This window comes from Metarhizium album (assembly GCF_000804445.1).
Source record: "Metarhizium album ARSEF 1941 chromosome Unknown scaffold_20, whole genome shotgun sequence".
NCBI lineage: Eukaryota > Fungi > Ascomycota > Sordariomycetes > Hypocreales > Clavicipitaceae > Metarhizium > Metarhizium album.
The window spans coordinates 338,002-360,741 of record NW_024467594.1 but is presented as its reverse complement, the minus strand read 5'-3'; the positions used below and the strand labels follow the sequence as shown (position 1 = coordinate 360,741).

At 60.6% G+C, this 22,740-nt stretch overlaps 11 protein-coding genes across 11 annotated transcripts; 6 read left to right on the top strand and 5 right to left on the bottom strand.

Annotated features, from left to right (window-relative positions):
* Positions 1 to 430: 430 nt before the first annotated feature.
* On the top strand, positions 431 to 1,246 carry MAM_06413 (uncharacterized protein; the record flags this gene model as incomplete). The annotated part of the gene is made up of 1 exon (XM_040825211.1): positions 431 to 1,246. The coding sequence occupies one exon, from the start codon at positions 431 to 433 to the stop codon at positions 1,244 to 1,246; it is 816 nt and encodes a 271-aa protein (XP_040676867.1).
* Positions 1,247 to 1,771: 525 nt separating this feature from the next.
* On the top strand, positions 1,772 to 2,356 carry MAM_06412 (uncharacterized protein; the record flags this gene model as incomplete). The annotated part of the gene is made up of 1 exon (XM_040825210.1): positions 1,772 to 2,356. The coding sequence occupies one exon, from the start codon at positions 1,772 to 1,774 to the stop codon at positions 2,354 to 2,356; it is 585 nt and encodes a 194-aa protein (XP_040676866.1).
* Positions 2,357 to 2,915: 559 nt separating this feature from the next.
* On the top strand, positions 2,916 to 3,188 carry MAM_06411 (uncharacterized protein; the record flags this gene model as incomplete). Its single annotated transcript, XM_040825209.1, has 1 exon — positions 2,916 to 3,188. The coding sequence occupies one exon, from the start codon at positions 2,916 to 2,918 to the stop codon at positions 3,186 to 3,188; it is 273 nt and encodes a 90-aa protein (XP_040676865.1).
* Positions 3,189 to 3,836: 648 nt separating this feature from the next.
* On the bottom strand, positions 3,837 to 4,106 carry MAM_06410 (uncharacterized protein; the record flags this gene model as incomplete). The annotated part of the gene is made up of 1 exon (XM_040825208.1): positions 3,837 to 4,106. The coding sequence occupies one exon, from the start codon at positions 4,104 to 4,106 to the stop codon at positions 3,837 to 3,839; it is 270 nt and encodes an 89-aa protein (XP_040676864.1).
* Positions 4,107 to 5,768: 1,662 nt separating this feature from the next.
* MAM_06409 (exosomal core protein CSL4) lies at positions 5,769 to 6,507 on the bottom strand (the record flags this gene model as incomplete). The annotated part of the gene is made up of 2 exons (XM_040825207.1): positions 5,769 to 5,939; positions 6,052 to 6,507. 2 exons carry the CDS (start codon positions 6,505 to 6,507, stop codon positions 5,769 to 5,771), a joined length of 627 nt encoding a protein of 208 aa, XP_040676863.1.
* A 1,481-nt stretch (positions 6,508 to 7,988) lies between these two features.
* On the top strand, positions 7,989 to 12,601 carry MAM_06408 (ABC transporter family protein; the record flags this gene model as incomplete). The annotated part of the gene is made up of 3 exons (XM_040825206.1): positions 7,989 to 8,300; positions 8,452 to 10,154; positions 10,225 to 12,601. The coding sequence occupies 3 exons, from the start codon at positions 7,989 to 7,991 to the stop codon at positions 12,599 to 12,601; spliced, it is 4,392 nt and encodes a 1,463-aa protein (XP_040676862.1).
* Positions 12,602 to 13,623: 1,022 nt separating this feature from the next.
* MAM_06407 (uncharacterized protein) lies at positions 13,624 to 14,688 on the bottom strand (the record flags this gene model as incomplete). The annotated part of the gene is made up of 1 exon (XM_040825205.1): positions 13,624 to 14,688. One exon carries the CDS (start codon positions 14,686 to 14,688, stop codon positions 13,624 to 13,626), a length of 1,065 nt encoding a protein of 354 aa, XP_040676861.1.
* Positions 14,689 to 15,988: 1,300 nt separating this feature from the next.
* MAM_06406 (UPF0220 domain protein) lies at positions 15,989 to 16,639 on the top strand (the record flags this gene model as incomplete). Its single annotated transcript, XM_040825204.1, has 3 exons — positions 15,989 to 16,081; positions 16,162 to 16,520; positions 16,576 to 16,639. 3 exons carry the CDS (start codon positions 15,989 to 15,991, stop codon positions 16,637 to 16,639), a joined length of 516 nt encoding a protein of 171 aa, XP_040676860.1.
* A 490-nt stretch (positions 16,640 to 17,129) lies between these two features.
* On the top strand, positions 17,130 to 17,592 carry MAM_06405 (UPF0220 domain protein; the record flags this gene model as incomplete). The annotated part of the gene is made up of 2 exons (XM_040825203.1): positions 17,130 to 17,421; positions 17,510 to 17,592. The coding sequence occupies 2 exons, from the start codon at positions 17,130 to 17,132 to the stop codon at positions 17,590 to 17,592; spliced, it is 375 nt and encodes a 124-aa protein (XP_040676859.1).
* Positions 17,593 to 17,963: 371 nt separating this feature from the next.
* On the bottom strand, positions 17,964 to 19,002 carry MAM_06404 (putative protein family UPF0363; the record flags this gene model as incomplete). Its single annotated transcript, XM_040825202.1, has 2 exons — positions 17,964 to 18,615; positions 18,686 to 19,002. 2 exons carry the CDS (start codon positions 19,000 to 19,002, stop codon positions 17,964 to 17,966), a joined length of 969 nt encoding a protein of 322 aa, XP_040676858.1.
* Positions 19,003 to 19,638: 636 nt separating this feature from the next.
* MAM_06403 (Extracellular membrane protein, CFEM domain protein) lies at positions 19,639 to 21,314 on the bottom strand (the record flags this gene model as incomplete). The annotated part of the gene is made up of 5 exons (XM_040825201.1): positions 19,639 to 19,673; positions 19,738 to 20,072; positions 20,179 to 20,860; positions 20,953 to 21,091; positions 21,186 to 21,314. The coding sequence occupies 5 exons, from the start codon at positions 21,312 to 21,314 to the stop codon at positions 19,639 to 19,641; spliced, it is 1,320 nt and encodes a 439-aa protein (XP_040676857.1).
* Positions 21,315 to 22,740: the final 1,426 nt, after the last annotated feature.

The window sequence follows — 22,740 nt, the reverse complement described above, 5'->3', positions numbered from 1 at the left end:
CTTGGCAGTTGCTGTAAAAAAAAAAAAAAAAAGAAAAAAAAAACACCAAAAGACTCCATCCGGCCAGTTTCACCGTCGGCACAACGGCACTGCAATGACGTCACCCGGTCGCACTGCATCGCCGACCCCGCCCCTCGACACCAGCATGTCATGGTGCGTCGATCGTCGGTCCCCGTCAAACCAGTTGGGCGACAGGCGTGACGCGGCAGTCCCTTGGACGAGCGCCGTAAAGCGTGGAAGGGAATCCCTACGCAACCGCCACCAGCGCCTGGCCGCGGTCGAGAATAAATATGACTACTGCTCTCCCCTGGCACCGGCACGGCGAGGGAATCTACAAGCCCCAACGGGAGTATAGTATCTAGTTCACGACGAGCCGCCTTCGAATCCACACCGTCGACAAGCCGACATCCCTGCCACGTCGCGCGAAACCATGTCGTCTCGGCGCCGGCGTCACAGCGGACCGCCTCCACATGACCTCTGGGGAGCAAGCCCTGCCGATGACGAGTATTGGCGTCCGTCTGGACACCCTGCCAGAGCGGAGGGCGCATATGCACACACGTATAAAGATGGGTTGCCGCCGCCGCAGCCGCCCTACGAGCCGCCTTGTGCCCGCAGCGAGACGTGGCCGGACGGGAGACGTGGACGGCTGGGCGAACGGCAGAGAGGGCACGGCCGGGTCGACCTTGACGACGGACGCGAACCGCGGATCCCACGACACGCGTCCGGGAGTCCCAGCCCGCACGGCAGAGCGAGCCGCCGTCACCCGTCGCCAGGCCGCGAGGGAAGAAGCCCACGAGGGCGAAGCGGCGCGCCGCGGGCCAGGTCGACGCCCCCGTCGGCACATGCGCCCCGAAAGCAGAGGCTGCAGACGGCGGCGTCGCAGTGGTGGCAGAACCCCGTCGTCCGGACGTGCGCCATCACCGCCCTCTCGACCGGCTTGACGGCCGCCCTGGACAGCCGCGGCGACCCTGGGCCGTGGAAGGGCGCCAAGGGCGCCAAAGTGGCCGTGGCATCGCTCGGGTCCGCCCTCGTCGACGGCTTCCTCGGCCACAAGCACCCCAACAGCGTCAGGCAGGAGGTCGTGAGGAAAGGAGTCGAGGTGGCCATGGAGGAGACGGAGAAGAAGAAGAAGAAGCGGCAGCCGAGGGGAGGACAAGACGGCGACGCCAGACGTCCCGGGGACCACGGGAGTCATGGTCGGCACCGGCACGGCCGAGCGTCGAGGAGCCACGGGCGCCGTGGCTGAGGGAAATTCAGACGACATTACGGAGTACGGGGCAGGAACATGATCAACGGACGTGGACGCTGGCGTGCGAGACGCGAGAGGCGAGACACTCGCCCCTCTCCTCTCGCCCGTGCCTGGGATGACTTTGCTGAGGAATGAGGAATGCTGGCCTGCGAGTCTCTCTGTTACACGTGTTTTCTGCCCCCTTGGTCAAGCTGTCATGACGGCAACGGTAGCAATGGCCCTCGGGCGGCCAGTCTGGGAATCACGAGGCCCGCACCTGCAACCTGTGTGCGTTGCAGCAAGCCATGCGGTTGAGGCCCGAGGGCTTGACCGCCAGTTGCGTGGAACAAAGAAAAGACATCCCACTACCTAGCCACGAGTGATGCTATTAAATCAAACAACTTGCCACGTCCCTCCCCGGCGGCCAGGTGACGCCCAGAGCATCTCTAGCCTGCGAGGAATCCCGTCCCCAGCGGGAAACCAGGCGTCGAGGCGGCGAGGACAGCGGCCGAGGCAGTTTGTATTGTCCGCCCAGGGCGAAGAATGCTGGGCCGGGACGGCAGCCATCTCGTTCATGCCATCTGCTCGCCCGATGACGTCGAGGAGCAAGGATGCAACGTCCCGCCCGGTCCGACTGGTTACTTGGGTGAGACGAACCCGTGCCCGATCTCGATGTGGACGAGACGAAACGAAGGAGAGCACAAGCACAAGCACATGCAGGAATTCAAGACGAAACGCACGTCTTTGACGCAGCCTGACGTGTCTTGGCCGCGCGTCGCCGACGGCTCCATCTGGCACCATCGGCGCCCTGCGTGTGAGATTTTCGTGACCGACGGACCGAGAGCCACGGTCCAGTCTTTTCCACGGCTCGCCTCTCGACTGGACCCGTGCTGGACTCGCCACGACGCGGCTGAAGCTTGCTGCTCGGCGGACGCGCCGGATTTGCACTCTGCCCTCGCCATGTCCAGCCACCAAAGCCTACCGCCGGCGAGCCTGCCGGACAAGCCTCGTCCTGGCGTCGACGGGTTCAGGGCCGCGCAGCCAGGTCCCGATCGACCATCATCCAGCATGTCCAGCAGCGAACACGACCCGCGGTCGACGTCGGCGACGGCACGACCGACCCCATGACCATGACGCACAGCTGCCCGCGTGCCGTGGCCGTGTCTCAAACCGGCTGGCGACGCGCCGTGCTTGTTCCCGGAAAGTACGTACTATCTGCGTCCCCCATCGCCTCATTTGTTTCTTGTTTCCAGTCCCACGACATGCCGCGAGGCGCCAGAGCAAGCCACCATCTCCCGCATCTGCGATTCCCGGCCGTGTCTGTGTCTGGACGCGGCCACGCGCGCGCGGCTCAGATCTGCGGTCCAGCCGCCGGGCCAACGACGAACCACGAGCCGGCGTCTATCAGACATGCCGGGATCAACACGGCACGTCAAACCCAAAAGAATGGGCTGCTGCGCCAGACTCACACCACCACCACCACAAGGCACAAGGGCAGAGAGGGACAGGACACCTCGACACGTCCGCGAGCACGAGCACGAGCACGAGCAGGAGCCACAAAAGGGAACGAGGCCCCCTGTCGATTGCCCTCCTCTCAACGTGCCCTGATGCTGATGCCCACCACTGTCCCTCTTTCGTCCTTCGTCCTCTGTCCGATGTGAGAGTGCCCGCGCCGGTCTCGCTGCCCATGGACTACTACATCAAACGAACTGTCGAGCGGGTCCGCCAGCGGCGCAGGAGCAGGGCCGACATTGAGGAGGAGATGAGCATCGACGAGAGTAAGTCGGCACGACTGTCTGTCTGTCCCCCGGCCGCGGGCGCACCGGAGCGGGCGTGCCGTGTGCAGAACGACGCTGAAGCTTCTTCCTCTGTAGACCTTCACCTGGCGGCGCGGAACAGCATTGCCAACATGGACATTGCGCACGACGACTCGGTCGAGTGCAAGGACGGGAGCCGGTGAGTCGACCTGACGCGGCTGTGTGGCGGCGCCCGCCGCCGACGACGACGACGGTTAACGAGCGGCAGCGTCTACGGCGACAAGCCCCGCCGCGGGTCTGCACAGTCCGTCTCTTGGGAATAGAATCAACAGGTGGGCACGGAGGGGGAGAGCAATAGGGCCATTGTGTCGAGTTATGGAGTTTGGGGATCGGCCTTGCTGGCCTGGGCATACATGATGCGGTGCGTGCGCGCACGGCTGGTTTTAAAAGTCGGGCTATGTTTGAATGGGAGACTTTAATCGTTCTGGTACGTTTTTGCTCTTCACGGCCATGGGGATTTGCATTTCCCCGTCTTCCCGGGCGATGTGAATGCCCGCAGCGGAGACGGGTGGTGCGGAACGACGGGCCTGCGTAGAAGCCTTCAACAGGGGACAAATCTATCAAGACTCAAGACTGCTTGACGCGTCTGTGGCGTTGGTGAACACGCTCCTGGGCCAAGAGTCCCGCTTGGAGACCCGTCCCAGGGGCACTTGTATTGCCGGACTAGAATGTCTTGGGATATCTATGGCCGGCAGCAGCCTCCTCCCTCCGTCGCGACCCGTGAGCGACTCCGTGTCCCTTCTCGACCTCGACATGCACCCGCCGAGGTCCCGAGTCGGCATCCCATTCCACTATTCTCTTGGGCCTTCGTCCAGGATCCGGTTGGCGCTGGCCTCGACGCACCGCAGCTTGTACGCGCGGTTGGTCCACTTCCAGTCAGTCATGGGCCTCTTGTTCTCCCTCTCGCACTTCCTGATGGCCGCGAGGCAGACCACGCTGACGCCGTGAAAGGGCTTGCAGTACTCTTGCCGCGTGGGATTCTTGGTGGCGACGTTGGGATCGATGGCGAAGGAGACGGCGGCGCCGGCGCACGCGGCGACGAGCACCACGGCGTGCTTCATGCTCGGATGCGATGTCGGTGGTGTAGTCAGGTGAGGTTGGTGACGGTCGATTTGGCCAGGGGAGGGGGGGGGGATTTTCGAATCTCGCACCACAGTCGGACGTGCTCCGTCTTTATGCTGATTTTTTCGAGCTTCAATGTCTGGGGCGGTTCGTCGTGAAGCGGCTCCCCCTCGCTAGGGCCCTGCCAGACGGGCACGTCGTGACCTCGCGACCTCGACTAGTCGCACTAGAAAAGAGTGTACATGCTTGGCCGGACGCTGTCACCGCTGGTGCCGGAGCAATAACGTCGCTTTTGGGGGGGCCGCGTACAGGGTCCCCCGAGACGGAAGCTCATCATGATTCATGTGACTCATACATCCTCACCAAGCGTTGTCTGTGGTTCTCCATCTATTCGATGCTGAATCTGGCCTGGTCGCCTGCAAGCCGCGTAGACGGAGGAAGTCACATCCTTGCGCCGTGTTTCAAACGCGCCACGTAGCTAGCTGCTGGCTGGCCCTTGGTATCGTCAACACCCGCGGGCAATGTCGCTGACCCGAGCTGCTTCCACTGGGACGATGTGATTGCTGGCGAGCCCGAGCCCAGGAGATTGACTGACTGGTGCCTCGCTTCCCACGCGTCGAGCAGTCATAGATTCACTCATTCCCGCCTGTCACACGAGGTTCAACGGCTTCAATTCAACAAGCGGCAAGCTGCCTGACCGCCCGGACGACATTGTCAATCGACTAGCGAAAGAAAGAGACGTCACTTCCGGAGCCGGACAGCCTCGGCTGACGACCAAGTACGCCATTTGGTTCGATACACACATTTAGCGGGGGATTGTGACATAATGGGCCCCAAGCTTGCTGCCTGACGGAGCTCATGCGAACAAGTCCCTGGTGAGCCTGCCACTGGCTTGTACAGGTTGCCTGCTGAACTCGAATATGGCTTCGGTGGCCAGTCCCCTCTCTCATCCGCACCTGTTGCGTCTCTAAACTGGTCAATCAAGCCGGCCTGTGACGGTATTCGCAGCTAGTAGACGGGACGTGGTTCCCGTGTACGTGACGCGCCTTGTGCGTCTTGCGCCTTGCGTCTTGGTGACATTCATGCCTGCGAAAACGGGACACGCTCATTCGTGCCTGCCACAAGGAACAGCGTGTCCCATTTTCGCAGGCGACTTTACGTGGCTGGGTGAGCATGAGGAAAACTCGCCGGCCAGGCTGCTAGCCATGACGCAGGTGGCTCCGAATGCCATGCATGCCACAAGGCGTGTATGTATAGGGCAGTTTGAGAACAGACAAGGCGACTGAGGGGACATGAACGATTCGCATTTTATTGCCACGGTGGACTTCTATGTGAAAGTCGTCGAGTGTGCCAGCTTGCACGCCTTGTGCAAAACTGGCGGTTTGAATCCAATCCATGCTCGGCGCGTCACTGGAGCATGCGCCATCCGCGCACACGAGCGGCGTCTTCCAGGGAAGAGAGGTTATGGGCTTCGCAAAGAGCGCCGGCTTTACCCCCGGCGTACGCGTGGTCGTAACCGCGTCATGTTGTTGGATCGTGTAGGCACCGGAACCCGGAGACGCCAGTCTGCACTTGGCTCATGGTGGGGAAGCAGTTGTAGGAGTGTACCGAATCTCCGGCAATCTTGCTGATTCCAGAGGCCCTCGTGACGGAAAACCCCCTTAGCTGGGCTTCGCCACCTTTCTTGACTCGCTCAGACCCGTCTCGGGATCCTTGTACTCCTTCCAGCTCACAGGCACCATGTCGTTGCCAGCCTCGCTCGTGGCCATAATGACACCCAGCTCGTTGGCGGCGGTCGAGAGATAGTAGTTCGCCTGGTCTCCCAGCGAGATCTACACACTACAGTTAGGTCTGACATGTCCGGGGGGGGGGAAAAGAAAAAAAAAACAAATGAGGAGGAAGAGGAAGAGGTGAAACGGATCAGGTTCACGAGGCAGCACATACCACTTGTGCCCTGACAATGTCTCCCGGCTTAAAGGACTCATATATCTTAACCTTGTCCTTCTCGGTGGCACGTACGTCTTGCACGCGGATGACGCCCTGCCACTCGGTCTGCAGAACGCTATCCCCCACCTGGTGAATGACGACAATGGCCTGCTTGGGCATGAGGCGCACAACGCGGGCCAGGACGACGTGGTTCACGTCGGGCAGGATCTCGCGGTCGCGGCCGCGTCTTGAGACGGAAACGGTGGGCAGTTCCTCTGGGACAGGAGCGGTGATTTTGTTGAGCCGTTTCGCGGGCCCGAGGGCCTTTGCAGGTTGCGCCACATTGACCCTGCCGAGGAGCGAGGAAACAAGATTGCCTTGGTGGACATGCGTCCCGGGGCCGGAGATGTATTTCGACGCAGGGCCGAGGATGTTGCCGGGGATGACGACGGATGGCAGTTCGTCTACGGCCATGGCTGGACGCTGCTTGCTTGCCGCTCGTGAGGTACGGCCGATGCGAGGGGGAGCAGTTGTCTGGTGTGTCGGCGACTTTGGATTGGCGACGCAGTCAATAAGTTTGCAGCTGGTAAAGATGCCATGTGGTTTGAGGCGTGAGGCGTGAGATGCGATGCGTGTCCGCCCACGTCAAATCTCCAGTGGTGGGGCAGACGGGAACAGTCGATGATTGGATCGACGGTTGCCAGCCAATGCCAGGGTGCTTACTGGACACTGTGACGATGCGCCACAACAGAACCGTGTGTCAAGACAGTTTCATAGCCGAAGAGAATCAGGCATCCCGTGAAACGGATTGAAAATAACCAATGCTGCCGCGCCTTATTGGTCTGACATTTTGTCAAGGGCCTGGAGTGGTCTTGAAAAAATTACTTTAGATATCCCGTTTGCGACAATACATTCCCTTGCTAGGTGGGGCCGCGCTCGCTTTTGTTAGGGCCCAAGCCCGGTCGGTGGCAGTCCAATCAAGTTCAAGATAACTACGTAACTACAGAGTACTAGTGCTCGGAGGATTCTTTTGCCTCCCAACAGTTGCAACTGCCCCACCTAATCGACAGACAAGCTTAACCTCCCGAGGAACCCGGTACCTACCAGTAGATGGTCGTCTTTCACGCCTGGATCAGAGCATGGCCAGGCAGTTTTACTCAATGCGTCGCTTATTGGGCTTCTAGGGCCTCTGGTATCGGCGTCTTGTCACAGTGATCAACCTTTTTAACCGCCGCCATCAGCGCAACACAGCCTTTTGCACAAGGAATTGACCTTGCTGCGCCGTTCTTCTACTCCGTACCATGGTATAGAATACAAAGACTGTCTAGTACAGAGTACTTCCAGCGGCTCGGCACCACTAAGCTTTATCAAGCCCACAGCGGGGTGCCAACCGTCCCTCCCTTCTTGGCTCTTGGATCGACCGTCAACGAGCCAAAGGTCCGGGGCTTTTCCTCGACTTGGAATCGTCCGCGTATTAGTATTTAGAGAGCACGTGGAATGATGGAAGGTCCGGATGTCCGGCATGCATGTTGTCTACGTACGGGACTCTGCTCAGCTTCGCCGAGTCGGGAGTCGGGACGCTGTCGTGGAGACGGATTTCTTTGCGCGCAACCAAGGCAACTTCAGCCTCTGTTTCTCGGCAACAAGTTCCTTGAGATCCTGCATCATCATCCATCGACTCGACAAGAAAATGGAACAGAATGCAACAGGCAACATTAAATAGTGCCCCGGCGGCTCCACCATCCATCACCTACGTACCGCCAGGCTCCTACTAGCGAACAAACTCGTCGGCCTCGGACATCGCCAAATGCCGACGTTCGATCCATCTCAGCAGGCAGCAGGCAGCAGGACTCACTAGGCGTCAACTAGTGCCCCCCCCCCCCCCCCCTTTCTTCTCGTCACGAGTCCCTGTGCCCGTCAATCACGCCTTCAAGTGTCAAATTTGGTGGGAAATCATGGCCGATCCGCCCAGTCAACAAGACCGACGCGATGCGTCATCCGAACCCGACGACGACGAGACGCAACAGGAGCCCAACCACAACCGTCTCAACGCCACAAGGAGCGCTGCGACGGACACCAGCTGTGCCACGGGCGCGCCGTCAACGGTGCAACCGCCACCGGCCAAAGCCAAACCCTGGTACAGGCACATGAACCCGTTGCGATGGGGGGGAGTTCCGCCCGTCCCCAAGGACCGAATTGTGTCGCGCGAGTATTCGGCCGGCTTCTTCAGCAAGCTGACCTTTCAGTGGATGACGCCGTTGATGACGGTGAGTCGGCCTTGCCCGAGTTGACGCGCGTCTCGCCGGTGCCTGTGCCTGGCACGACTCATCTCGCGCCATCCAAATCATATCCGCCCTAGCTACTCCGTATGCATACACGCGGTGCCCGTTTTCTCCTTCACTAACCTCTCGCCTACAGACTGGCTACAAGCGACAGCTCGAAAATGGTGACATCTGGGAGGTCAACCCCGACCGGGCAGTCGAGCCTCTGACCCAAAAATTCAAGCAGTCGTTCCAGCGTCGCCTTCAAAATCCCTGCCAAAAGAATCCTCTTTTCTGGGCGCTCCACGAGACCTTCAAGTTTGAGTTCTGGCTCGGCGGTCTCTGCGCCCTCGTGACCGCCGTCTTGCAGGTCATTGCGCCCTTCACCCTGCGTTTCCTCATCCAATTCGCCACAGACGCCTACGCGGCCAACGTCGCGGGCGGCACTCCGCCCCCCATCAAGAATGGAATCGGCCTCGCCATTGGCGTGACCACCATGCAGATCATCCAGGCATTCGGCGTCAGTCACTTCATCTATCGGGGCATGATGATGGGCGGCCAGAGCAGAGCCGTTCTCATTGGGGCCATCTACGAGAAGGCCATGGTGATTTCGGGCAGGGCCAAGGCTGGCGGAGGCAAGGCGTCCATCATTCCCGAACCCGACGACGCGGAAGAGGACAGAGAATCCGCCGCCGATGAAAAGAGTCTAGGCAAGAAGAAGGAGAAGAACAAGCCTCGTCAGCCGCCGCAGGACGGCCTGGGATGGGCAAATGGCCGCATCGTCAACTTGATGAGCGTCGACACCTACCGCATCGACCAGGCCTCTGCCTTCTTCCACATGATTTGGACCTCGCCCGTTGTTTGTCTCATCACGCTGGTGTTGCTCCTAGTCAACTTGACCTATAGCGCGCTCGCCGGCTTCGCCCTGCTCGTCATAGGCGTGCCGGCGCTCACAAAGGCCATTCAAACCCTGTTCCGCCGACGCAAAGCCATCAACATCATCACCGACCAGCGCGTGTCTCTAACGCAGGAGATTCTCCAGTCGGTCCGCTTTGTCAAGTATTTTGGCTGGGAAAAGGCCTTTGTAGCCCGGTTGGGAGAGCTGCGAGCCAAGGAGATCTCCTCGATCCAGGTGCTCTTGACAATTCGAAACGCCATCAACGCCATCAGCATGTCGCTGCCCACCTTTGCGTCGATGCTTTCCTTCATTGTGTACTCGTTGTCGAGCCATCAATTGGGGCCCGCCGAGGTGTTTTCGTCCCTGGCCTTGTTCAACGGTCTTCGCATCCCGCTCAATCTGCTGCCCGTCGTCCTGGGCCAAGTCATTGATGCGTGGTCGTCCATGAAGCGCATCGAGGAGTTTCTGACACGGGAGGAGCAGGAAGAGGATGCCGTGTACAAGCCTGACGGCAGCAGCGCCGTCGAGGTGATTGACGCTGGCTTCACTTGGGAGAGGACGGCCGCGCAGGACCCAGACCGGCGCGCCATCGCCGGCGCAGGCGGAGAGAAAAGGGGCACAGGTGCACCGAAGCCCGGAGAAGTCCAGAATTCTCCTGCGACCTCTGAAGGGGACTCGTCAAGCACCTTGGTCGGAGAACGTGAGCCGTTCAGGCTTCAGGGACTCAATTTCAAGATTGAGCGCAATGAACTCGTTGCCGTGATTGGCGCCGTCGGCAGCGGCAAAAGCTCTCTGCTGGCCGCCCTGGCCGGTGACATGCGAAAGACGAATGGAGACGTCGTCTTTGGAGCCTCGCGGGCGTTTTGCCCGCAGTATGCGTGGATTCAAAACACCACTCTCCAGAACAACATCACCTTTGGGAAGGGCATGGACCGGGACTGGTACCGCCAAGTCGTCCAAGCGTAAGTCGTCTGACCAAAATCTTTTTTTTTCTCGTTGTTGCAGCGCGCCGACAGCTAAACACCGTCACAGCTGTGCTCTCCAGGCAGACCTGGACATGCTTCCAAACGGCGACCAGACTGAAATTGGTGAGCGAGGCATTACCATCTCGGGCGGCCAGAAGCAAAGGCTCAACATTGCTCGCGCCATCTACTTCAACGCGGACATTGTCCTCATGGACGATCCTCTGAGCGCAGTGGACGCCCACGTCGGCCGGCACATCTTTGACCACGGCATTCTCGGTCTGCTCAAGGACAAGTGTCGCATCCTGGCCACGCACCAGTTGTGGGTTCTCAGCCGCTGCGACAGGATCATATGGATGGAGGGCGGCAAGATCCAGGCCATTGACACCTTTGACAAGCTCATCAGGGACCACAAGGGATTCCAGGCTCTCATGGAGACCACCGTTATCGAGGGGAAGGAGGATGAGGATGAGGATGAGGGCGAAGAGCGAGGGGCCATGACGGCCGCGGACCTTGCCGACGAGCACAAGAAGCGCAAGGAGAACAGAAAAAAGGCGGCGCTGATGCAGCAGGAAGAAAGGGCCGAGTCAAGCGTCCCCTGGTCCGTCTACGGAGCATACGTGCGCGCTTCCGGCTCCATCTTGAACGCGCCGCTCGTCATCGTCCTGCTCGTCATCTCGCAGGGCGGCAACATTGCCACCGGGCTCTGGCTGTCGTGGTGGACGTCGGACAAGTTTGGCTACTCTACCGGCGAGTACATTGGCATCTACGCCGCCCTGGGCGCCGTCCAATCGCTCCTCATGTTCGCCTTCTCCGTGACGCTGTCCATGCTGGGGACCAACTCGAGCAAGGTGATGCTGCGGGACGCGGTGCAGCGCGTGCTCCGGGCTCCCATGTCCTTCTTCGACACGACGCCGCTCGGGCGCATCACCAACCGCTTCTCTCGCGACGTGGACGTGACGGACAATAGCCTGACGGACGCCATTCGCATGTACCTGTTCACCCTCTCCATGGTGACGGCAGTCTTCGCCCTCATCATCGCCTACTTCCACTGGTTCGCCGTTGCGCTGGTGCCGCTGTACTGTCTGTTTATCCTGTCGGCGTCGTACTATCGAGCGTCGGCGCGCGAGGTCAAGCGCTTCGAATCAGTGCTGCGGTCCAACGTCTTTGCCAAGTTCGGCGAGGGCCTCAGCGGCGTGGCGTCGATCCGCGCGTACGGCCTCAAGACGCACTTCGTCAAGGAGCTGCGGTCGTGCATCGACGAGATGAACGGCGCCTACTACCTCACCTTTTCCAACCAGAGATGGCTGTCGGTGCGGCTGGACATGGTGGGCATCGCGCTCGTCTTCACCGTGGCCATGCTGGTGGTGACGTCGCGGTTCAGCGTCAACCCGTCCATCGGCGGCCTCGTGCTCAGCTACATCCTGTCGATTGTGCAGATGCTGCAGTTCTCCGTGCGCCAGCTGGCCGAGGTGGAAAACGGCATGAACGCCGTGGAGCGGCTGCAGCACTACGGCACGCAGCTGGAGGAGGAGGCGCCGCTGCACGCGGCCCCGGTGCGCGCGGCGTGGCCGGAGAGGGGGGACATTGTCTTCCGCGACGTCGAGATGCGGTACCGCGCCAACCTGCCGCTGGTGCTGCAGGGGCTGAGCATGCACATTGGCGGCGGCGAGCGCGTGGGCATCGTCGGCCGCACGGGCGCGGGCAAGAGCTCCATCACGTCGACGCTGTTCCGGCTCGTCGAGCTCTCGGGCGGCAGCGTCGTCATCGACGGCGTCGACATCTCCACCGTCGGCCTGCACGACCTGCGCTCGCGCCTGGCCATCATCCCGCAGGACCCGACGCTCTTCCGCGGCACCGTCCGCTCCAACCTCGACCCCTTTGCCGAGCACGACGACCTGGCCCTGTGGTCGGCCCTGCGCCAGGCCCACCTCGTGCCGGCGCCCGGCGACGCGCCCGGCCCCGCCGACGACGGCAAGACGCCCACGCCCCCCGCATCCGCGGACCCGTCGTCCCCGTACACGCCCTCGTCGCGCATCCACCTCGACACCGTCGTCGACGAGGAAGGGCTCAACTTCTCCCTCGGCCAGCGCCAGCTCATGGCCCTCGCCCGCGCCCTCGTCCGCGGCTCCCGGATCATCGTCTGCGACGAGGCCACCTCCTCCGTCGACGTGGAGACCGACGACAAGATCCAAAGCACAATGGCCACCGGCTTCCGGGGCAGGACGCTCCTCTGCATCGCCCACCGCCTGCGCACCATCATCGCCTACGACCGCATCTGCGTCATGCACGCCGGCCGCATCGCCGAGATGGACGCCCCCCTCGCGCTCTGGCACCACGCCGGCATCTTTAGGGCCATGTGCGAAACGAGCGGCGTTCGCCTGCAAGACATTGAGCGCGCAAGGGATGCCATGGCTGCCCTGGACGCAACCGGTCCGAGGGCCTAGGTAGCCCACGCGTATACATATATGTATATCCACACATCATGTATACTCCGTACATGTTTTGTATATATGTGCGCGTACATCACGTATACATGTACATGCATGTGCACACATACACGTGTCGTTTCTTCGACGCCAACTAAACGGGCCTTGGCAGGGTACTGCACACAAGCCCTGCTCTGTCCATCATCGAGTACACGGCATTACGTGAGCGTATGGGCGTCAACTTTCTGTTTTTTTCTTGGCGCAAATCAGAATTGTACATGGATGTCTGCTGGGCGCCAGCACAGCACATGATAGATACCACTGGTTCTCGGTATGAGATAGACGAGAATACAATTGTTTTTAAAATGCCCGCATCACGCCCGCATCCCCTCGAAGGCATGGTCAAACAAACGTGTAGTATGCGCGCGCCCAGCTGCAAGCACGCGCGGCGTTGGTGCAACAACGACCTGACAGCACCGCGGAATCGAGAATCGGGCACTTTTGACGCGCTGGGCGTGCAAACGAAGCAACTTCTCTTGTTGACATGTGCTACTCTGAAGCGTTGAAGTGAAACAAGACAACAGCGACAACGGCCTGGGGCACTAGATCCAACTCTGACTCCGTTTCCGTGCCATGCAGACCCCATGTCGTTGCTGGCTGCGGCATCAATCAACGTTTGTTGGTCACGCTCTGATAGCTCCTTGATTCGCCCTGTTCGCATTACTCCCTCCCCTCCGCTGCCTAATTCGACTTAATTCGACTGACCGTGTAAATGTGTCGCTCCGGAGCCGCTTTTCGCACGTTTTTAATCTTCTCTTCTTTTTTCTTTCTCCCTTCATGACAATCTTTTGACACGGTTCACAAGTGCACAAAAAAAAAAATGCTGAAACGCCATCTGACAAATCCAAGATTCAAGCAGCTTTCAAGAAAGACGAACAAAATTGGAAGAAAAGAGAAAAAGTCAATACGCTGCTTATCCAACCGACGCCTCCCTCCACTTCGCGCCCATCCGTAAAGCATACGCATCCGACAATGACACTTTAAAAGCGGTTGGCTGGACTGCCAGAATGTCGTGGGCCTGTCGCGGGAGGCATGTGAGGTGGTGGCAACGCGTTGGGGTCGTCGGTCAACAAATCGTCCAGGTAGGCACTGGGGGCGCGCTGGCCGGGCTGAAGGCTGACATTGAGTGAGCTGCTGCTCATGTCTCGGCGCGCTGTCACTCGAGGAGAATCGGGTGGCGAAATGTCCATGGTGTTGCGGGAAGCGTTGGCGTAATGGCCTCGCGAATCGGGTCGGAGGTTGGAAAGGTTGATGGAATTGGTCTGGTTGCCTCCTCCCGGTAACGTGTTGCCGGCGGCGTAGAAGCCAGACGGTAGAAACGTTGAGGCGCGGTTCGATGAAGCGTTGGCACCAGCAGTGGGAGAAAAAAACAAGTTGGACTGACTGGGCGTTGCAGAGGGAATGGGCCCGCGGTTTGTTCGACGAACGCCACGGCCAGCAGGCGCAGCGGCGGTAGCGGCGGCACTGCCCCCCACAGACATGGTGGAGGCATGATCGGAATACTTGTAAAACGGCGCCGGAGGAGCAGGGAAGCTAGTCTTGTTGTCGCCGTTGTGCTGGGCCATAGCAGCGCGCGCAACTGATCTGTGAAGCATGAGACTGACGATGCTGCGCCACAGAAGCAGTGCCAATCCCAGCGCTCCAAGGATGGCCCCGACGGCAATGAAGACGGTTCCATCGGGGAGACTGGACTGCTGCATGAAGGGCGCGTTGTTTGTCGGCGGCACACTCGGGGGCGGGTATGTAGGAATCACTCCCGGACCGGTCAGAGTGGGAAATCCGGTCAGCTCACCACCCGTCGTGGCCGCCGCGCCACCGGTGATGGTTGCTTGGCTCGAACTCGGAGACGACGGAGTCGCGCTTGACGATTGTTGGTTGTTGCTAGAGGAGGGAGACGAAGACGGCGTTGGCTTTGGAGTATCTTGGGACGACGGAGTGCTCTCAGCCTGGCTAGACGACGAGTCCCTCTGGCCCATGGCAGGGGCAACAATTGCAATAGCAGCGAGGAGCACCCAGGGGCTCGGGAGATGGATGGAAGGTCTCATTTTCGCGACGGCAACGTGCGGACGAGGTTGTATGGCGACTTCTGGGCCGCTGATCCGGGCCAGGGTTCGTCAACGTCGTCGGCGGTGAGAATTACAGAGCCAAGGCTAAAACAGATGGAAAGACGACACCGTCGGACGGGAGCCAAGGGAGGCAGAGGGGGCAGGTAGGTCGGGAGGGCAGTAGAAAATGGTGTCTCGTACAAATGGTGCAAAAGAATGTCGACTGACAGCAAGACCCGGAACAGCACCGGCGGGCGAAATGACGCTGGGTCTGACGATAGCGATGGTATGAGACGAGGAAGAGGAAAGGAAGAAAGGGATCCATCCGCCAGTTCGGCTGTGAAGTTGGTCAAGTCGTCGTCGCGTGTGGGGACGCCTTCCCCCTGGCGGTACGTACCAACCAGCTGGCCGGCCGTTTTGCCGACGAGGCAAGGGCAGGCGGCGCCCCACTTTCTGCCTCCCTGATCACTTTAGCCAGCGAATGAAGTGTTCCAAGTGACGACGCGAAATCCGCGATGGCTCATCAAAGCAACAAAGATTTCTCTACTCTGGAGTCTGGAGTGCGGCTGGCCGACGTTGGACAGGAGTACTGTTGGTGTCGCTGATGAAGGTTAATCTCTGTCGGACTCAGGCTTGGCTGAGCTGCTCGCGGGAGCTGAGGGTGCATTTGCATCCAATCTGCCATCTTTGGTTGCTCCCGAGGCCGACATTCCTGTCTGCTGCCGTACCATGAATTCGGGCCACCTCAATGGCATGGAAGGCATGACAAGCGATGACGAATTCACGCGTGATACAGAGTAAGACATGCAGAACTCTCGAGATTCTCTTACTCGGTATCGTTTCGACATCTCGTTTCCGTTGGCGCTAGCGCAGCCAGCAATACGAGCAAAGGTTGACTTCTCCACAGCCATGGTGGCACTGGGTTCTGCAAATACACCGACTTATGAGGTGGACAGAATCTGACGGAAACTGTCAAATACTCAAGTACGCGATCATCATACGTAGGTTCCTTGTGCATGCCAAACGTGACAAACATGGCCTCGCTGTGCAGCCCTGACGACCCTAACCCTAACCCTCCCGGGCCCCCCGGCTTGTCGCAGTGTCTGCTTGGCAGGCCCCCACGTGACCTTGCTGTCTTCGGGTTGAAGCGTTGACGTTTCGTGCCCCGTCATGCCTGCCACGTCTTCACAGCATCATCGACATCAACCACCACCATTTCAACACAACCAAGCGTCAGCCTACACCGAGTCTTGGACTTGTAGCGTGGCTCTGTAACGGTCGGCCTGAACGCATTCCCACCATGGAGGAGGAGCGTCTGTGGAAGTTCCGAAGGCCCGAGTGGCTCAACAGTGTCTGGGCCCGAAACGCGGGCATCTACGGCGCCGGAGCTCTCGTAAGTTGCAGGCGGCTCTCGTGCAGAGCTGCATCCTGGCTTCATTGGACGTCGGCGACTGACCCGATGTTTGGTGGCAGTTCTCCCTCGCATTCTACGTCATGCTCGACTCAGCTGTATGGTCCAAATCCTCCCGCAACGGCTCCAACGTCCACGTAAAATTCGTCGACTGGCTCCCGCTCGTCTTCTCCAGTCTCGGCATGTTGATCATCAACTCTGTCGAGAAGACGCGCCTCAGCGCCGACTCTTTCAGCTATAGCGGATCTGGGGTCGCGTGGAAGGCCCGGGTGGTGCTTTTCCTGGGCTTTGCCGCCCTTGCAGGCGGCATGGCTGGTGGCGTGACGGTGTTTGTGCTCAAGTTTGCCGTGCCCGGTGTTTCCATGCCTGCGTTGGGAATGGGTATCGAGAACCTGGTCAGCAATGCGCTCGTTGGATGCAGGTGCGTCTCCGGTCCCGCACGCATGCTCGTGCGATGCCGTGCTAACGGTGTGCAGTTCCGTTGTTCTCTGGGTCAGCCAGAACATGGAGGATGAATATTCTTATAATCTGTCGATATAGGGAGTGCAAGCTTGGCGGCAAGTCGGGCGAATCGGCCTGCAGCACAGTTTTGGGGGCGGGTGGGATTTGTACGGATTGGTTTTGTGCCGGTCGGGGGCGAGATGAAGCGGCGTGGATGTATATGTGCACACTGGTAGCAGCGCCGTCTCCCATTTCAATTGCCTGCGTAGGTCTCGTTTGCGGAGACTCGAAATTGATATCAAACATGACTACGGAGTACCGAACGACTCGCACGAGCCCGGTGTATGGAGAATCGAGATGGAGTCTGCCACCAGGCGCTGCCCGCCGCGCTGCGTGCACCGCTCTGGCAACCCGCGCTAGTCGACTCACGCAGCCCCCGCTGCCTTGCCGCCCCTCCATCCACCCATCTCTCTCCAATCTTTCACCTCCCATCCACCGCGCCACGACGCGCCAACGCCGACGCCGACGTTCGGATCGCATTCACCATTTCATACCGCACCCACCCGCGCAAGCAAGCAAGCTTCGGCTCATGAGCCAAAAGCACGAGCCGCCCCCGGCCGGCGTGCACCGGCCCCGGGCCCCCGGCGCCGTCGCCTCCGCCGTCCGACCCAACCTCTTCCGCAGCCAGCTGACGCGACGACCGACAGCGAGCCCCTCCAGCCCGGCGGACACGGTGCGGCCCGACTCGGAGGCGCTGGCGCTGCCATCAGACAGCCGCGAGATCGTGGTGAGGAACCAGCAGGGCGAGATCGAGCTGGGCGACCCGCCGACGCCCATCGTCGAGACGGACGAGCCCGAGGACCGCGACGAGGGGGGCGAGAGTACGTGTCTGCCTGCCGGCCGGCGGCCCCGATGCCAGCCTCCGGACTGACCAGTCAGACTGACTGACAAATCGCCGCTCGGTTGCAGAGGAGCGACAGCGGCTCGCAGAGGCGGTCAAGCATCACAGCATCAGTCATGGCAGCGTGCCGGACCAGCCGGAGGGTGAGTAGTCGAGTCGGTCTCGTTCCCCTCCCCCCCACCGCGCGCGCTGCTGGGACGTTGTTGACCTCCCTCTGTTTTTGTTTCGTGAGTCCAGAGCTTCTCGAGGCAGTGAGGGCCAGTCTACGCGCCAAGGTCACGGCCCTTGCGGACGACAACTGGATGTTCGAGGCGGAGCACCCGCACCAGACTCGTTAGCGATTCGCTCGCCCGCGCGCTGTTTCGTTCGTCCTGCTGCGTCTGGGCAGGGCGGCAAGGCAAAGGCACCGGGGTGGCAACTTGCCGGGACAAGCCCGCTTTCATTGACAATATTTTCTAGCATCTCCTATGGTACATGGCCACCTGGGGTCGCGTCTGCGCACAGCGCCGCCACGCCGTTTGCCTAATCTAGGCCCTCGGCAACGGGGACGTCGGAGCCCCGGATTCCCTGCCTCCGAGGCGGCTGACGAGGCTGCGGGCCGCCGCCGCCGAATAGCCCGCTCATCATGTCCATGAGGGGATTGGTCTGCCTCGGCTTCGCGATGCCAAAGTACATCTCGGCAATCATCTCCAGCGGCTCGGCCCACGCGTCCGTCTCGTTGATGTGCGTGGCGTACTTGGAGACGAGGCCCTTGTAGACCTCTGGGGCGGCGCGCTGGATGGCAAGCAGGAGGAGGCCGAGGAAGTTGAGGAGCGGGAGGCTGGGGAAGACGCGGACGTGGGCGCTTGCGCTCGACACGTCTTGGACGCCGAGCCGGGGGTTGTCGTCGGCCAGGGCGCCGACGAAGAGGCGGTAGCAGGTGTTGGCGGCGCGGACGTTGCCCACGAGCAGGTAGGCCAGGACGGCTCGGCCGGCAAAGTGCGGCGCGAGGTGGGCGTCGCCCTCCTTGTACCAAGCATACTCCATGTTGAATAGAAGCTGGGGGGAATCCCTGGTCCCGAGAAGCAGGTGTCGCTCCGCCTCGTACGTGTCGTGCTCTTCTGCGTAGATGGACCCCGCCACGTGGTGCAGCTCGGGGTCTCCGGCCGGATATTCGCCGAGTTTGGACGACCATCTGCGGTTTTGCACGAGGGTGAGGGGGAAGGGGTTCGCGTGTCTCGTACGCCAGCATCTCCGTGATAAACTTCTTCCTCGTGGGCTCCTCCCCGTCAAACAGCCGCAGGCACGTCAGCAGGCGTCCCTTGGAGGCCGAGTCCGGGGCCAGCTCGGCCTGCTTGTACACGTCCACCAGCATGATGCACAAGTCGCCGCCGCTGCCGCCCTGGCTGGCCTTGAGGAGTGACTGCGCGACGTTGAACAGGGTGTCGATGGCGGCGTCCCAGTTCTTGGTCTTGATGTACCGGGAGGCAGCTACCCGGGCCTGCTGCTGGGCCTCGTAGTAGTCGCCGTCTGCGATCTTCTGCTGCAGCCGGGCGACGATCTTGTCGACCTTGCTGGCCATGGTGGGCGGACCGGGTGTTGCAGGTGTTGCAGGTGTGCGCGGGAGGCGGTGGTGTGTGTCTGCACCAGCGCAGCGGTAGGACGTCACGGCGAGAGGCGCAGACAGAGGGCGGTCGTGGTGGCCAGTGGTGAATGGTGCACTGGTGAAGCAATCACGGTGACGACGAGAGCGGGAGGGCGGGGGGTGGAGGGGCCGTACTGTCTGTGCGGCTACCCGGTACCTATTTTGGGCAAAATAATTAAATTAAAAAAAAAAACCTACTTGTGCTGGTGAGCAAGTCGCGTCACATGACACGGCCAGGTGGTTGGTGATACCGTTGACGTCGGGGATGGGCAGGGCGGACCAAGGAAGAAGATTTATTCAAGTATTTCATGCAATGCCATCGATTGAAAAGAATTAATCAAGTAAGAGAAACTATACAAGAATAAGAGCGGCCATTTGCCCTTTTCGTAACCCGTCGTCTGGACTGTGGTGGTATGTACAACTCGGGCGCTTCGCTCAGCCAAACGAGACTAAAGTGGTAAAACTACCAGCATCGCAAACTGTTTTGACGCCTCTTCCGAGCCACCGGGTATATATGGGTATATATGCATGATACGAACCAGACAAGGAGAAACCAACAGACGGAAAGCCGTCTCAACGTGCCGTCGGCCACAGCTCGGCCCCGGACCCTGCGTCGGAATGTGAGCACCGAGTACGCACGACCTGCTCGACCAGGATTTGCGCTGCACATACCTATGCGCGTCCATGTTCTCCGCGCGCCCTCGTCAAAGTCGCCAAGTCGATGGTCCCCTGGCGCCGTTCCCGACCCCTCCTCCGCCAGCGGCTGCCCGCTCGTGACGCGGCTGAAGGAGTTGCTGCCGTACGCGGCGGGCTTGGATCGGGATCGCGTCAGGCCCGGCAAGGCTCGCACGACGAGCAGGCGAAGCGACGGGAGGCACGTGCACACCATGCCGACGTTGACCTCGATGGTCGACCAGTACACCACGTTCCACTGGTCCCAGGTCGGGTTCCTCGAGTTTGCCCAGGCGGCGAGCGAGCTCAGCCTCAGGATCGAGACGACGGTCACGCTGGCGGCCTCGTAAGCACACGCACGGCCAAGGGTCGCCGGGGGCGGCAACGAAGGCCGAGGCCGAGGCCAAGGCCAAGGCAAAAGCAAAGGCCCTCTCAACTTACAAGGCGCCCAGGACGAACATGACGGAGACGCTAATCTTCTTTGTCCAGTGCAGCTTCAGCTTGGGAATCTGGCTCAGCGGGATGCTGATCATCCACAAGTCCAGGGCGACGCTGATGGCGGCGTTGGCCCAGCCCATGGCGTTGATGTTGATGCAGCGGCCGCTCGCGTGCTCCTCGACGTACTGCGTCCAGAAGTAGTCGATGGGCTCGCACTGGAAGATGGCCGTCACCAAAAAGGTCGCGCCGTACAGGGCGTTGACCGCGGCCGTGGCCCAGATCAGCCGCCGGATCGTGGCGCCCGGGAAGATGCGGACGTAGAAGAGCGACAGGCTGAGCTTGATGAGCGACAGCTCCGCGAGATACAGCACCTCCATGACGTACAGCCACTCGGCGAAGCTGGTCAGCTCGTGCGTCGGGAGCGTCCACGTGTCCCTGCCCAGGCCGTGGGCTGCCAGGCCCTCGACGTTGAGGACGGTGCCCGAGATGCGCAACGCCAGCGTCACCAGGATCACCTTGTCGTCCGCCGCGAGCCCTCTGTTGGCCGCGAAGAACTGCTTGAAGACGAGCCGGACGACGACCGTGACAATCGTCATGGTCCCCAGCGCGATGGACACGGCCACGTACTGCCCGGATCGGTCGCGGACCGGCGCGCGGCACGCCACGGACGTGATGTTCTTTGCCGCTTTCCACGAACCACGTCACGTCGTGTCATGTCAGCAACGGAAAGCAGGGGAAATGGAAAACAAGGGGGCGAAGTCCACGAGCTGTGCTTACAGAGAGCGTCCATGAGCGACTGGCAGTCTCTCAGAATGCACTCCGCCGCCGCATCCTGAAGCGGCTGGTTCGTACACATGCACCGTACATCTGTCGCCGAGCAGGCAGAGCCGGGCACAACGGCCGCGAAGCAGTTTGCCTGCGAGTCACACGCATCTGGTAAGCACACGGATCGCTTTGCGGGCACAGAAGAAAACTGCGCCTGTCTGTCCGGGGTGAACGGAGTGTCTTACGGCGCAGGGAGGAAGCAGCTCCAGAACCTCTGTTGCCGGCGGATACGCGGTGCTCGCAGGCGCTTGCTGGGCCACGGCGAGGGTCGACCAGCAGGCCAGAGGAAGTGCTGTGCCGATGGGGAGCCGCATCGTCACCGCTCCCTCGTCATGCTCGATCTGTCTTGGAAAGCGTGGTCGGGATGGGAATGGCTCCTCGCACCGAGCCTCGCACACCATGCCCTCCTTTTAAGACGGACACGCCTCGAATCCTGACCATGAGCCGGAGAAAACACCAGGGGCGGCAATGAGGAAAAGTACGGCGCTCGAGCAACGGCCAAGACGAAAGCCGGAAGCCACAGGGATGCCAGAGGTGAAAAGTAACATCGAGCAGCACCCAAGGCCGAGGGGGCGCAGTCGACGATGGGCAGCTACATGCTCGATGATAACTACATGCTGCTACTGCTACTGCCACTGCCACTGCCCTTGCCCTGCGGCATGGTGTAAGTCAAACCAAGCCGCTCGAAGACGTGGAAGCAGAGCAGGGGTACCAAAGGTCGCCCAAGCAAGCCCCCTGGAGCGCGTCTCGTCCTCGCTGACCCAATGAGAGGCCGGCCCGACATGTCGGCTTGAAATGTCCATGTCTCAAGATTTCCTCGGCAGCCGATGGCTCAAGTGGCGGCGGCTCAGAGTCGGCCAGGAGTCAGTTGGTTGGCGCGGTCCATTGGGAGAACCCAAGGCTTTGATGGCCCCGTCCACTTTGGGCCTCATGTCGTATGTCGTCGAAAAGCTGCTCCAGCTGCTACGAGAGTTCACAAAGGCCACTGGTCACCGGCTGGGGTGGCTTGCACTTGACCAAAGCTTATGTGCCGCCTTCCTCCCCCCCTCCCCTCTAGCTGTGGTTTGTCAAGTGCTTGAATGGGCGAGCAGTGCGGCAGGGTGTCGTGTCTCGTTTGGGAGCTGGAAACCACGTCCTTTCCGTGGTGCCAAAAACGGCCGAGACATTGATCACTGATCCTCGGACCGTAAATAGTCGGGAATTGCAGCTCTGCAATGCTCGACATGAACCCGCTCCGAGTCCCGCGGCCAGGGCCTTCAGCGACACGCTGTCTCGTCAGTCGCCAACCGAGTCCAGAGCTGGAGTGACTTCATTTCCCGGGATTTCCTGGGAAATGGCTGGGCATGACTTGCAGCAGATTTTCCGTGGTCCGGAGCCGCCCAATCCCTGTCCATGGGCCGGAATTATGTTATGGTGGCTTTCGCTCCACATCGGACCCAGGCCACAAGAGGAAAACTTTCATTGTATGAGCAGGTGTTTGTGTTTGTCGGGTAGGCGACCCGAAATTCTTTGCCGTGTCCAGGATGCACGAGGCACCATTCGCGTGCGCCTCCAATTGCCGTGGGAGGTCCGGAGACGCAGCAGTACCAGCCGGTCTTGTGGTGCGGCGTCGATCACAAACCACAGTATGTGCTTGATCTCCTGAACGAGCCTGGGGATACAAGTGCGGAACCGGCCGAGGGAGTGTTTAAGCTGCCAAGCCTTTCAAACACGGCATCGTCGGGGGGGGGGGGGGGGGCA